At 35.9% G+C, this 12,578-nt stretch overlaps 1 protein-coding gene across 1 annotated transcript in view; it reads right to left on the bottom strand.

Annotated features, from left to right (window-relative positions):
* OSBPL8 (oxysterol binding protein like 8) overlaps positions 1 to 3,328 on the bottom strand; it is a 128,294-nt gene extending 124,966 nt beyond the window's left edge. Inside the window, exon 1 of the mRNA XM_007448751.1 lies at positions 3,228 to 3,328. Within this exon, the coding sequence (XP_007448813.1) occupies positions 3,228 to 3,269 (42 nt within the window). The 5' untranslated portion in view covers positions 3,270 to 3,328. The remainder of the gene's footprint in view (positions 1 to 3,227) is intronic.
* Between the last annotated feature and the right edge of the window lie 9,250 nt (positions 3,329 to 12,578).

Raw genomic sequence — 12,578 nt, 5'->3', positions numbered from 1 at the left:
ACAACTGTCTACAGAATCAACTTCAAAATCCCTGGTCTGGCACTCAAAGCCTTCCCTAAGTTTGGTCTCTATCTGCCATGTTGATCATTATTCTTGTAAACAACATTCCCTTCCGATCTACCTTCATCAATTTTTCTACTCATTTTCCCCTGAATAAACCCTGAACAATTAATTCCCTGTTTAGCCTTGCCTCTTTCCATCCTCCCTTCTTAGAATGCTCTCCTTGCTCATTCCCAATCTTATGATCCCTATTTTTTACCCATGCTATTCAGAGTTTGTGTTCTCTTAAGAAAGCTTCTCTAACTACCCCAGTGTATAACAACTGCCCAATTGTCACAACTTGTATAACTATGCCTTGCTTATGTTCCCCATTTAACACTTAGTAAATGCTATTATTGCCTTATCTATCCATCCCTCTATCTAGTCTTCTCAAAAATAAACATAATTCAGACAGACCACATTGTATATCTCTTAGCATCCCCTTCACTGGGCACAGTACTTTGCACAAAGACTGCATTCAAAAAAAGCTTACTAATAATATTCTAAAATCTAGTGCATGCAATCAGATTTTTTATAACACTGCTACCTCATACTGACATACTACTTTATATTTTCAAAGAACTTTCTGGTTTCACTAGATCATATTGTCCCTCTCAAGTCGGAAGGATGAGTATTCTTGCTTATATATTTTTTATTGAAGTAGAATATCTGCCTCGATATTTTAGGTAGCAAAAATGATATTCAGAGAAAGTGTAAAGCCAAAATTACCCAATAGTGTCGGGCTTTTTTAAATGTGTTTTATTGCTTCTCCTGCCTCTTAACTTTATCTTTTTGGAGAGAAGGCTGAATATTAATAATTATATTAACAATAGTGGCTTTTATTTATTGGATATTTATAATGTGCACAGATGGTAACAGGCATTTTATAGACATATTATCTCAAATAAAACTCAACAACTCTGGGAGGTAGATATTACTATTATCTTTATTTAATAGATGGGGAAAACTGGAAACCCTCGGAATTTAATTAATTATGCAGGTCATACGACTAAGTGACGGAGCTCAGATTTTAACACACAGCCAAATGTCTACGGAGCCCATGTTCTTATCCACCTCTCCTAGATCTAAACAGTAACTAGCTTAGGCCATGCAGTTCAAAGGTGATATTTTATAAATAGATAACTCAAAGGTGGACCTCAAGATTAGTTTCAAATACAGAATATTTCAGTAGTTCAATTTTTGGTATTATTGTCTCTAAAATGAGCTACAATATTTCACGGAAGAAGCTTAATGAACAACAAGAAGAAAACTGCTCTCGCTGCTTTTTTTTTTTTTTAACATCTTTATTGGAGTATAATTGCTTTACAATGGTGTATTAGTTTCTGCTTTATAACAAAGTGAATCAGTTATACATATACATATATCCCCATATCCCCTCCCTCTTATGTCTCCCTCCCACCCTCCCTATCTCACCCCTCTAGGTGGTCACAAAGCACCGAGCTGATCTCCCTGTGCTATGGTCTCGCTGCTTTTTAAATAACTTGTTCTAACCTCTCAATATCAACAGAATTTAGAATAAAAAATGATTAAAACTTTATCAATACAGATATTCTGATACAGAATTTAATACTATCCACTTAGATATTTACTCTAAAAGGTAACAATAAATTTTAAGCAATTCTATTCAGAAAGACAGATACATAGTCAACATGTTAGTAGCAAAGGAAAGTATTCAGAGACAGACAGACAGACCTCAGTTCCATCACTTACACTGTGAGCTTTTAGAGAAGATAATTAACCTCCCTGAGCCTATTTCCCTATCTTTAAAAGTGAGGATAAACAAACATCTACCTTTAATGGCTGTTGTGAGGACAGTCTGAAAAAGTATACACTTAGAAAACAGCAGTTGTTATTACTGGTATTTTTACTACCACCAAAAGATTTTAAATATTTTAGCTAAAAAAAACTTAAGAAAGTCCATTAGCATTAAATAAGAAAATATTTATGGTAAAGTAAATATCATGTTCCAAGACAAGGCTTAATCTGAACTTTTTTTTCTGAAGATATAGTGAAAACAAAATAACCTACCATCTCTTTTCCATTTAAAATCGCCGTTACAATAACCTTCTTCATAAACCAATCTACGTCCATGTCCATTTTATTCTCTATTAACAAGTTATCATTTTAAAGTTTAACTTTTCTTTGACCATTAAAGAAACAAGTTTGAACCAGAAATTCAAAAAAGGTTGGGACCAAGTTAACGCAAGTAAACAAAACTGCATTTTGCTATCAATCATTAGACTAATCCTACATTTGAGCCTGAACAAAGGACATTCACTAAATTAAAATTCACAAACAGCTCAACTTAGTAGTGACTCTCAACTTCATAGTAGTATGAAAGACAGAAAAGTTGGCCTCTGCATTATTCCAATAATGTAAATTTGTCACATAATCTACCATCTAACAAATCACAGAGCTATCACCTGGCTACATTTTACCCACTGGCACCTTTACTTTAGGTAATACAAACATCCCTAATAATCTATAAATCAATATTTAATGGAATCTTTAAAAAAGGAGAATTGAAAATGAAATGACCCTAGAGCAAAATATTTTCGTACAGTGACAAATCATCATTTAATCCACATCCTACTGGTGAATTTTTATTTTTTTTTAAACTTATTGGATAAGGTACACTACCAGTACCCCTACCCATTTGTTTTAATTTCAGAATACAATTCAATCACAACACAAGGCAGCAATATTTATTAAATCTTTATACTTTTATATAAAGAATATATGTAGCAACTGCTCTTAATTCTGAATTATTTTAACTGTTTCATTCTATCTACAGCTGCACATGATGTGAGATTTACAGGCATTTAATTTCCTTAACTGTTAACAACCTCTTGATTTCAGTAAGGTATAAAGTTTCTTGAGGAAAACAAACACAAACTATTACATCAGTATGTCTTATACTATATGGCTGAGAAAGCAAGGGAAAAGAGGTAGGAGATAAGGCAGAAATAGCAGAAAACTGGGTTATGCCTTAACAAGCTTTAAACTATCTGTAATTTTCATATCAACAGAGGAATTAAAGTATTATTTTAAAATACTTTTTTTTAAGTTTGCTTTAAATACATTTTTAAAATAAAATGATGGCTTACATCAAACACTTTCCAGCTGTAGATGATAGTACCTTATTATGCTGTATTTGAACCACTCACCAAAGTTCGGTCAGGTTCTCCATCTGCCAAACCAGCCTCCATAGTGAAAGAAGATAGGTTTACACTTCTCTTTCCATTAATATTTAGTCATCCTGTAAATCCTAGAAGAAGAAAATCATATGTATTAGTTCTGGTATAAAACTGTGATAAGTGGGAAATAAAGCATTAAGTATATAAGGAGAGAGAAATCATTTTAGGCTGAGGTTATTGGGAAATCCAACAATGGAAAAAAAAAAAAACAGATTTTGCCATGCACCTTGAAGAATGGTAAAAGTTCAGCAAAAATGAAAGAAAATATTCCAAGTGAAGAGGACTAGCAAGAGCAAGGTTAAAGATATGAGACTGTTCAAAATGTGAAAAGATGATTGAATCTACTTATAACTAAGGAAATAAAATTAGATTTTTTTCATTATTACATAGGCAAAAGCTAAAAAGTGTGCTACCATCCAATGTTTGTGAGAACATAGGAAAATAGATGTTCTCATGCACTTCTGTGATAAGCATATAAACCAGAACAATTGGGGAGAGGACAATTTAAAATATACATGCTTTAATCCAGCAATTGCAAGGCTAGGAATTATTCCACAAATATATTACGCAAACGCACAAAGACATAAATAAACATATCCAACGAAGTAATAGGTGAGGAAAACTGGAACCAGCCTTAATGTCAATCATTAGGAGCTTGCTTAAATTATACTACATACATACAATTGAAGAGCACGCTGCAATTTTTAAAAATGACTTAATATCTGTATATACTAAACTAGAAAGAAGACCACAACACATTAGGTGGAAAAAACAAAATGACAGAATATATAAAATACTCTTTTTGTTTCTGAATTTTTCATTTTTACAATGAACATGTATTACTTTTATACTTCTTTTTATTTTGAAAGTCTTAGAAGTAGGTCTTCATCACTTTTCTTTTGAGCTTTTTAACTAACAAAGCCTCCAAGATGAACTCCTATAGTAATTATATATATTCAGAAGTCTCTAATAATCTCTCTAATAATTCTTCCTTAAGAGCTAACAAAATTAAAACCAAGAAATAGGTAGACTTCTAGTCATTTCCTGGAGTTCCAAATCATTTTCTTGTCTTTGCAAGTGTAAAAGGCTGCAATGAAATGTAAATACAGGATGACCCATCCTGCGGATACGAGTCAGCCTCTTTCCCCAACCAACCCTGTCATTGTCCAATGGGCTCATGAACAAAGTAGCCACCATGGTAGGGATGCAGGTTATGCATGGGTTCAGCAACATGGACCTCCACTCACCAAGACCAACCTGGCTACTGCCACTGCTGAGTGCCAAATCTACCAGCAGCAGAGACCAACACTGAGTCCCCAGTATGATACTATTACCTGAGGTGATCAGCCAGCTACCTGGTGACAGGTTGATTACACTGGACTGCTTCTATCATGGAAGAGGTAGTACTTTATTCTTACTGAAATAGATACTTAGTCTGTATGCAGAGTTGCCTTCGCTGCACAAAATGCTTCTGCCAAAACTACTATCCGTGGACTTACAGAATGCCTTCTCTATCCCTCCTATTGTTCTACAAAGCACTGCTGCTGATCAAGGAACTCATTTCACAGCAAAAACAAAAAACAAAAAACTGTGGCAATGGGCTAGTGAATTCGCTAGCCTTACCATATCATCCTGAAACAGCTGGCTTGATAGAACAGTGGAATGGCCTTTTGAGGACTCAGTGAGAGGACCAGCCAGATGGCAATACCTTGGGCGAGGATCTCCAAAAGGCTGTATATGCTCTGAATGTCCGATATATGGTGCTGTTTCTTGCATAGCCAAGATTCACAGGTTAGGACTCAGAGGAAGGAAATGCAAGTGGCACCACTGACTTTACTGACCCCACAAGCAAAAATTTTTGTTTATTTATTTTTATTGAAGTATAGCTGATTTACAATGTTGTGTTAGTTTCTGTTGTACAGCAAAGTGATTCAGTTATACATATACATATACATATTCTTTTCCCTTATGTTTTATTACAGGATATTGAATATAGTTCCCTGTGCTATACAGTAGGACCTTGTTGTTTATCTATGTTATATATAGCAGTTTGTATCTGCTAACTCCAAACTCCTAATTTATCCCTCTCCCACCCCCTTTTCCCTTTGGTAACTGTAAGTTTGTTTTCTATATCTGTGAGTCTGTTTCTGTTTCATAAATAAGTTCATCTGTGTCATATTTTAGATTCCACATATAGGTGGTATCATAAGGTATTTGTCTTTCTTTTTCTGACTTACTTCACTTAATATGATAATTTCTAGGTCCATCCATGTTGCTGCAAATGGCATTATTTCATTTTTTTTTTATGGCCAAGTAGTGTTCCATTGTGTATATATACCACATCTTCTTTACCCATTCATCTGTCAATGGACATTTAGATTGCTTCCATGTCTTGGCTATTGTAAATTGTAATTAGAGTTTTCTCTGGATATGTGCCCAGGAATGGGATTGCTGGATCATATAGCATCTATTTTTAGTTTTTTAAGGAACCTCCATACTGTTTTCTATAGTGGCTGCACCACTTTACATTCCCATCAACTGTGCAGGAGGGTTCCCTTTTCTCCACACACTCTCCAGCATTTGTTATTTGTAGACTTTTAAATAATGGCCATTCTGACCAGTGTGAAGTGGTACCTCATTGTATTTTTGATTTGCATTTCTCATACTTAGCGATGTTGAGCATCTTCTCATGTGCCTATTGGCCATCTGTATGCCCTCTTTGGAGAAATGTCTATTTAGGTCTTCTGTCCATTTTTTGATTTGGTTGGTTTTTTGTTATTGAGTTGTCATGAGCTGTTTGTATATTTTGGAAAGTAAGCCCTTGTTGGTCACATTGTTCACAAATATTTTCTCCCAGTCCATATGTTGTCTTTTCATTTTGGTTATGGTTTCCTTTACTGTGCAAAAGCTTACAAGTTTGATTAGGTCCCGGTTGTTTATTTTTGCTTTTATTTCTATTGTCTTGGGAGAGTGACCTAAGAAAACATTGATACAGTTTATGTCAGAGAATGTTTTGCCTATGTTCTCTTCTGGGAGTTTTATGGTGTCACGTCTTACATTGAAGTCTTTAAGCTATTTTGAGTTTATTTTTGTGTATGGTGTGAGAATGTGTTCTAACCTCATTGATTTACATGCAGCTATCCAGCTTTCCCAACACCACTACTAGCAAAAATTTTTGTTTCCTGTCCCCACGACCTTACGCTTTGTTGGTCTAGAGGTCTTAGTTCCAAAGGGAGGAATGCTTCCATCAGGAGACACAACAGTGATTCCACTGAACTGGAAGTTAAGCCTGCCACCTGCCCACTTTAAGCTCCCCATGCCTCAGAATCAGTAGGCAAAGAAGGAACTTACTGTGCTGGCTTAGGTAATTGACTCTAATTACCAAGGAGAAATTGGACTACTATTCCACAATGGTGGTAAGAAAGAAAATGTCTGGTTATCGGAGATCCCTAAGAGCATTGCTTAGGACTACCATGCCTTATGATTATATTCAATGGAAAACTACAATAGCCCAACCAAGGCAGGACTACTACTGACTCAAACCCTTCAGAAACAAGTTTGGGTCACTCCACCAGGTAAAGAAAGAACTATGGCTATCTGAGGTGCTTGCTGAGGGCAAAGGGAATACAAAATGGGTAGTGGAAGAAGGCATTTATAAATACCAGCTACCACTACATGACCAGTTACAGAAATGAGAATTATAATTAGTTATGAGTATTTTTTCCTAATTTTGTTATGAATATGTTTCTGTGTGTAGGCATCAAATAACTGTTTTCTTCCCTCTCATCTCCTTGTCATAAAACATAAGATACACTGACTTTACATTATAGTATTTAAGTACTGTTAAATATTTAAGTTATAGGATATCAGGGAGAGTGAACATCACCCAAGGACTTTGCAGCCTGCCCTGCAATTTCAGGCTTGCCAGCCCCCACAATCACGGAAGCCAACTCCTTAAAATAAAACCACTCTTTCTCCCCCTCTCTCTTTCTGTATACATGTATATCCTATTGGTTCTGTTTCTCTGGAGAACCCTTACGAATACAATATGTATGTGTGCATTCATATCTTGTCCATATAAATATAGATATATTTATCTCATCGTTCATTCTCACCGCCTTCTGAGCTCTCCTTTGTATCCTCTGTATCACAAAAGCTAAAAGTATGAGAACTCCACTTTGCAAATATCTTTGCCCCTGGAATTTATGTGATTTACATTCAGCAAATGCAATGCATTTGCACAATATTTGGAAGGCAGAAGAGAGAAAGAAACAAGGCCACTTTTCTTCTGAATGCAGTAGACACCTGGACTTGAACAGACATGAGGTTTTACAGTAATCACCAAATGCTCCCCTGCCAGTTCCCTATGTTGGTACTACCAGGCAGCCATAATCAGCAGCAGCAGTGACTAATCTGAAAGCTTAGAACAGGCTTTCAGGCTCCATACCTCCAGCTTTTCCAAAAAATTTTAAGTATCTAATTCCCCTTACTAATTTCCCTTTTGCTCTAAGTACCTATAGTGATTTGTTGTCCTCAATGAACCTGGCCTGACAAATTTTTTAAAAACTAAATATTTAAAATATATTGTACAGGCGTCCCTGGTGGTGCAGTGGTTGAGAGTCCGCCTGCCGATGCAGGGGACACGGGTTCGTGCCCCGGTCCGGGAGGATCCCACATGCCGCGGAGTGGCTGGGCCCGTGAGCCATGGCCGCTGAGCCTGCGCGTCTGGAGCCTGTGCTCCGCAACGGGAAAGGTCACAACAGTGAGGCCCGCGTACCACAAAAAAAAAAAAAGGAAGTACAGTTGATTTACTATGTTTCAGATGTACAGCAAAGTGATTCAATTACATATCTATATGTATAAAAAAAATAAATAAATAAATAAATATATATATATATATATATATATATATATATTGTACATTAGACAGTAATCAGGGCTGAGAAGAAAAATTAGGAAGTGAGCAATTACATATGTCACAGTAGTAGGGAGAATTTTAGATAGGAATGACTGAGTCAAGATTTCAGTAACATGAGGGGGTGAGTTGCTCAAGTATCTAGAAGACCCTCCCAGGCAGAACAGGAAACAGCAAGCACAAAGACCCTAAGGCAGGAGTATGTGGCATGCTTAAAGAACAGCAAGGAGACTAATATGTCAAGTGGAATAAGGAAGAGAGCAGTTAGCAACGAGAACAGGAAGATAACTATGTTCCAAATCATAGAGAGCCTAATAGGACAGAAGGACTTTGACTTACACTCTGAATGAGATGGGAAGCTATCTTCAGAAAGGAGAGCAAAGAAATAACAGAATCTAACTTATGCAGGACCACTCTGGCTGCTGGCTGAGAATAGATTACAAATTGGAAGACCATTGCTATAATCCAGGCAAGAGACCATGGTGGCTTGTGCCAGAACAGTAGCAAGAGGTGTGGTGAATAGTATCAAATTCTTTAAATACTTTGAATATAGAGTCAAAAGGATTTGTTGATGAACCAGATGTAGGGTGTGAATTTAAAGAGAAGTGGGGTTAGGACTTAGGAGGTCTGTGCCCTGAGCAACTGGAAGAATGAAACTGCCACTAACAGATTTGGAGTACATTATGGAAAGACTTGAAGAGGAAAGAGATGAATATCAGGAGCTCCTTTTGGATATATTCACTTTGAGAGCCAGTTAGACATCTGAATAGAGATACCAAGTAGACAGTTGGACCTACGGATGTGACGTTGAGGAGGAGCAGTCAGGCTAGAAATGTAAACTGAGAGTCAGCATATAGATGCAATTTAAAACCATAAGACTAGATGAGATCTCCTTGGGAATCAGTGTAGACAGAAAAGAGGACTGAGTTCAGAGCCCTGGGGTATTCAATATCAAAGAATCAATATTTATAGAATAAATGAATAAATCCCAATTTTTGCTTTTCAATTTTCAGGTCAACTCAACATAATTACCTTATGTAAAGACAAAAATTACTCTATATAAAAAGCAATCTTGAGAAAGAAGAACAAAGCTGAAGGTATCATGCTTCCTGACTTCAGACTATACTGAAAAGCTATAGTAGTCAAAACAGTATGCTACTGGCACAAAAACAGACACATAGATCAATGGAACAGAACAGGGAGCCCATAAATAAACCCACTCAACTATGGTCAATTAATCAACAAAGGAGGCGAGAATATACAATGGGGAAAAGACAATCTCTTCAGTAAGTGGTGCTGGGAACATGACAGCTACATGTAAAAGGATCAAATCAGAACATTTCCTCACACCATATACAAAAATAATTAAAATCAAAATATATTAAAGACCCAAATGTTAGACCAGAAAACATAAAACTCCTAGAAGAAAACAAAGGCACAACACTCTTTGACATAAATCGCAGCAATATTTTTTGGACCTGTCTCCTAAGGCAAAGGAAACAAAAGCAAAAATAAACAAATGGGACCTAATTAAACTTAAAAGAGTTTTGCACAGCAAAGGAAACCACTGACAAAATGAAAAGACAACCTACTGAATGGGAGAAAATATTTGCAAATGGGGTTAATCAGTAAGGGGTTAATAAGCTCGTACAACTCAATGTCACAAAAAGTAAAATAATACCACCCAATTAAAAACTGAGCAGAAGACCCAAGTAGACATTTTTCCAAAAAAGACATACAGATGGCCAACTGGCACATGAAAATATGCTCAACATTGCAAATCATCAGAGAAATGCAAATCAAAACCACAAGATATCACCTCACAATCTGTCAGAATGGCTATTATCAAAAAGACCAAAAGTAACAAATGCGGGTGAGAATGTGGAGAAAAGGGAATTCTTTTACACTACAATGTAAAAGAATTCCAACTAATGGTGGGAATGTAAATTGGTGCAGCCACTAAGTAAAACAGTATGCAGGTTCCTCAAAAAACTAAAAATAGAACTACCATATGATCCAGCAATTCCACTCCTGGGTATACACCCAAAGAAAACAAAAACACTAATTTGAAAAGATACATGCACCCTATGTTCACGGCAGCATTATTTACAATAGCCAAGATATGGAAGCAACCTTAGTATCCATCAACAGATGAACGGATATGGTATATATACATACAATGGAGTACTACTCAGCCACAAAAAAAAGAATGAAATTTTGCCCTTTGCAGCAACATAGATGGACCTGGAGGGTATTACGCTCAGTGAAATAAGCAGACAGAGAAAGACAAATACTCTATGTTATCATTTATTGTGGAATCTAAAAAATAAAACAAAAAATGAACACAATAAAACAGAAACACACTCACAGATATAGAGAACAAACTAGTGGTTGCCAGTAGAGAGATGGAAATGGGAGGGGTAAGATAGGGATAGGGAATTAAGAGATACAAACTACTATGCATAAAATAAGCTACAAGGATATATTGCACAGCACAGGAAATATAGCCAATATACTAAAATGACTTTAAATGGAGCATAAACTATAAAAGTTTTGAATCACTATGTTGTACCCCTGAAACTAATATTGTAAATCAACTACATTTCAATGAAAAAAATTTTAAATAAAATATACAATGACAAAAAGGAAATTTCAAGTAGTAAAAATAGTCCAAACACCCTAAAAAAAAAATTCAGCACTGAATATGATAACTGTAGTTCTTCTGTAGTTATCTTCATCAAATTAAGAAACTTCCCATCTATTATAATTTTCATGAAAAGTTTAATTTATATTTTTAATGACTGGGCACTAGTTTTTGTTAAGTACATTTACGACTCTATTGAAATGAATGCATGTATTTTTTCCTTTGCTATCTTTTTTGTGATTATATTGCTTGATTTATTGAATATTAAGCCTTTCTTGCATTTCTGGAATAAATCACACTGGAACATGGAAGAAAAAAGCAAAGAAGACTCACACATATACACACAGTAAAAATCAAATCATAACATGACTGAAAAAAGGGAGCAGTCCTCAAAAAAGGAAAAATAGAACACCAAGGCTTCCCTGGTGGTGCAGTGGTTAAGAATCCACCTGCCAGTGCAGGAGACATGGGTTCAAGCACTGGTCCAGGAAGATCCCACATGCCACGGAGCAACTAAGCCTGTGTACCACAACTACTGAAGCCTGCGCTCTAGAGCCTGCGAGCCACAACTACTGAGCCCATGTGCCACAACTACTGAAGCCCACACGGCTAGAGCCTGTGCTCTGCAGCAAGAGAAGGCACTGCAATGAGAAGCCTGTGCACTGCAACAAAGAGTAGCCCACACTTGCTGCAACTAGAGAAGCCGTGCACAGCAACGAAGACCCAACGCAGCCATAAATAAATAAATAAATAAATAAATAAAAATTTATTAAAAAAAAATAGAACCACCATATCATCTAGCAATTCCACTCCTGGGAAAATATCTGGAAAAAAATAAAAATGCGAATTCAAAAAGATACATGCACCCCAATGTTCATAGCAGCACTATTTACAATAGCCAAGGTATTGCACTTGGGAGCAACCCAAGTGCCCAACAACAGATGACTAGATTAAGAATATGTGTGGTGTGTGTGTGTGTGTGTATATATATATATATACATATATATATATGTATCTATATATACACACACACATATATATATACAATGGTGGTGGTGTGTGTATATATATGTGTGTGTGTTTTTACATGCAACGGAATATTACTCAGCCATAAAAAAGGATGAAATTTTGCCCTTTGCAGCAACATGGATGGACCTAGAGAATATCATGCTTATTGAAATGTCAGAAAGAGAAAGATATACACTGTGTGATACCATTTACATGTGGAATCTGAAAAAGAATACGAGTAAATGTTTATCCAAAACAGAAGCAAACTCACAGATATAGAAAACAAACTTGTGATTACCAAAGGGGAAAGAGAAGGGAGAAGGGACAAATTAGGGGTATGGGATGAACAGATACAAACTACTATGTAGATACACAACAGGATATACTGTATAGCATAGAGAATTACAGCCATTGTCTTGTAATAACCTATAATGGAGTACAATCTGTAAAAATATTGAATCACTATGCTGTACACCTGAACATAATATTATAAATCAACTATACTTCAAAAAAATAATAATAAATTAAAAATTAAAAAGGGAGCAGGAAAAGAAAGATAAGTGCCCTAAATTCCTCACTGTTGAAAAAAGGGAGTTAAGATAAGAGACACTACTAACATATCAAGAAACAAGTTTTTAGTATTTCTTTGAAATCAAACACTAGAACTAAAAACGTGTAACAAAAAATCCTAGAGGGAGAGGGTGATTGACTGGAAGCTTAAGGTATAAGCATACTAATTTCCCCATCTTTCAGA

This window comes from Lipotes vexillifer, unplaced genomic scaffold, assembly GCF_000442215.2.
Source record: "Lipotes vexillifer unplaced genomic scaffold, Lipotes_vexillifer_v1.1 scaffold329, whole genome shotgun sequence".
In the NCBI taxonomy this organism is placed as follows: domain Eukaryota; kingdom Metazoa; phylum Chordata; class Mammalia; order Artiodactyla; family Lipotidae; genus Lipotes; species Lipotes vexillifer.
Note: the sequence above shows the minus strand (reverse complement) of the source record. Positions and strands in the feature narration are given on the sequence as shown.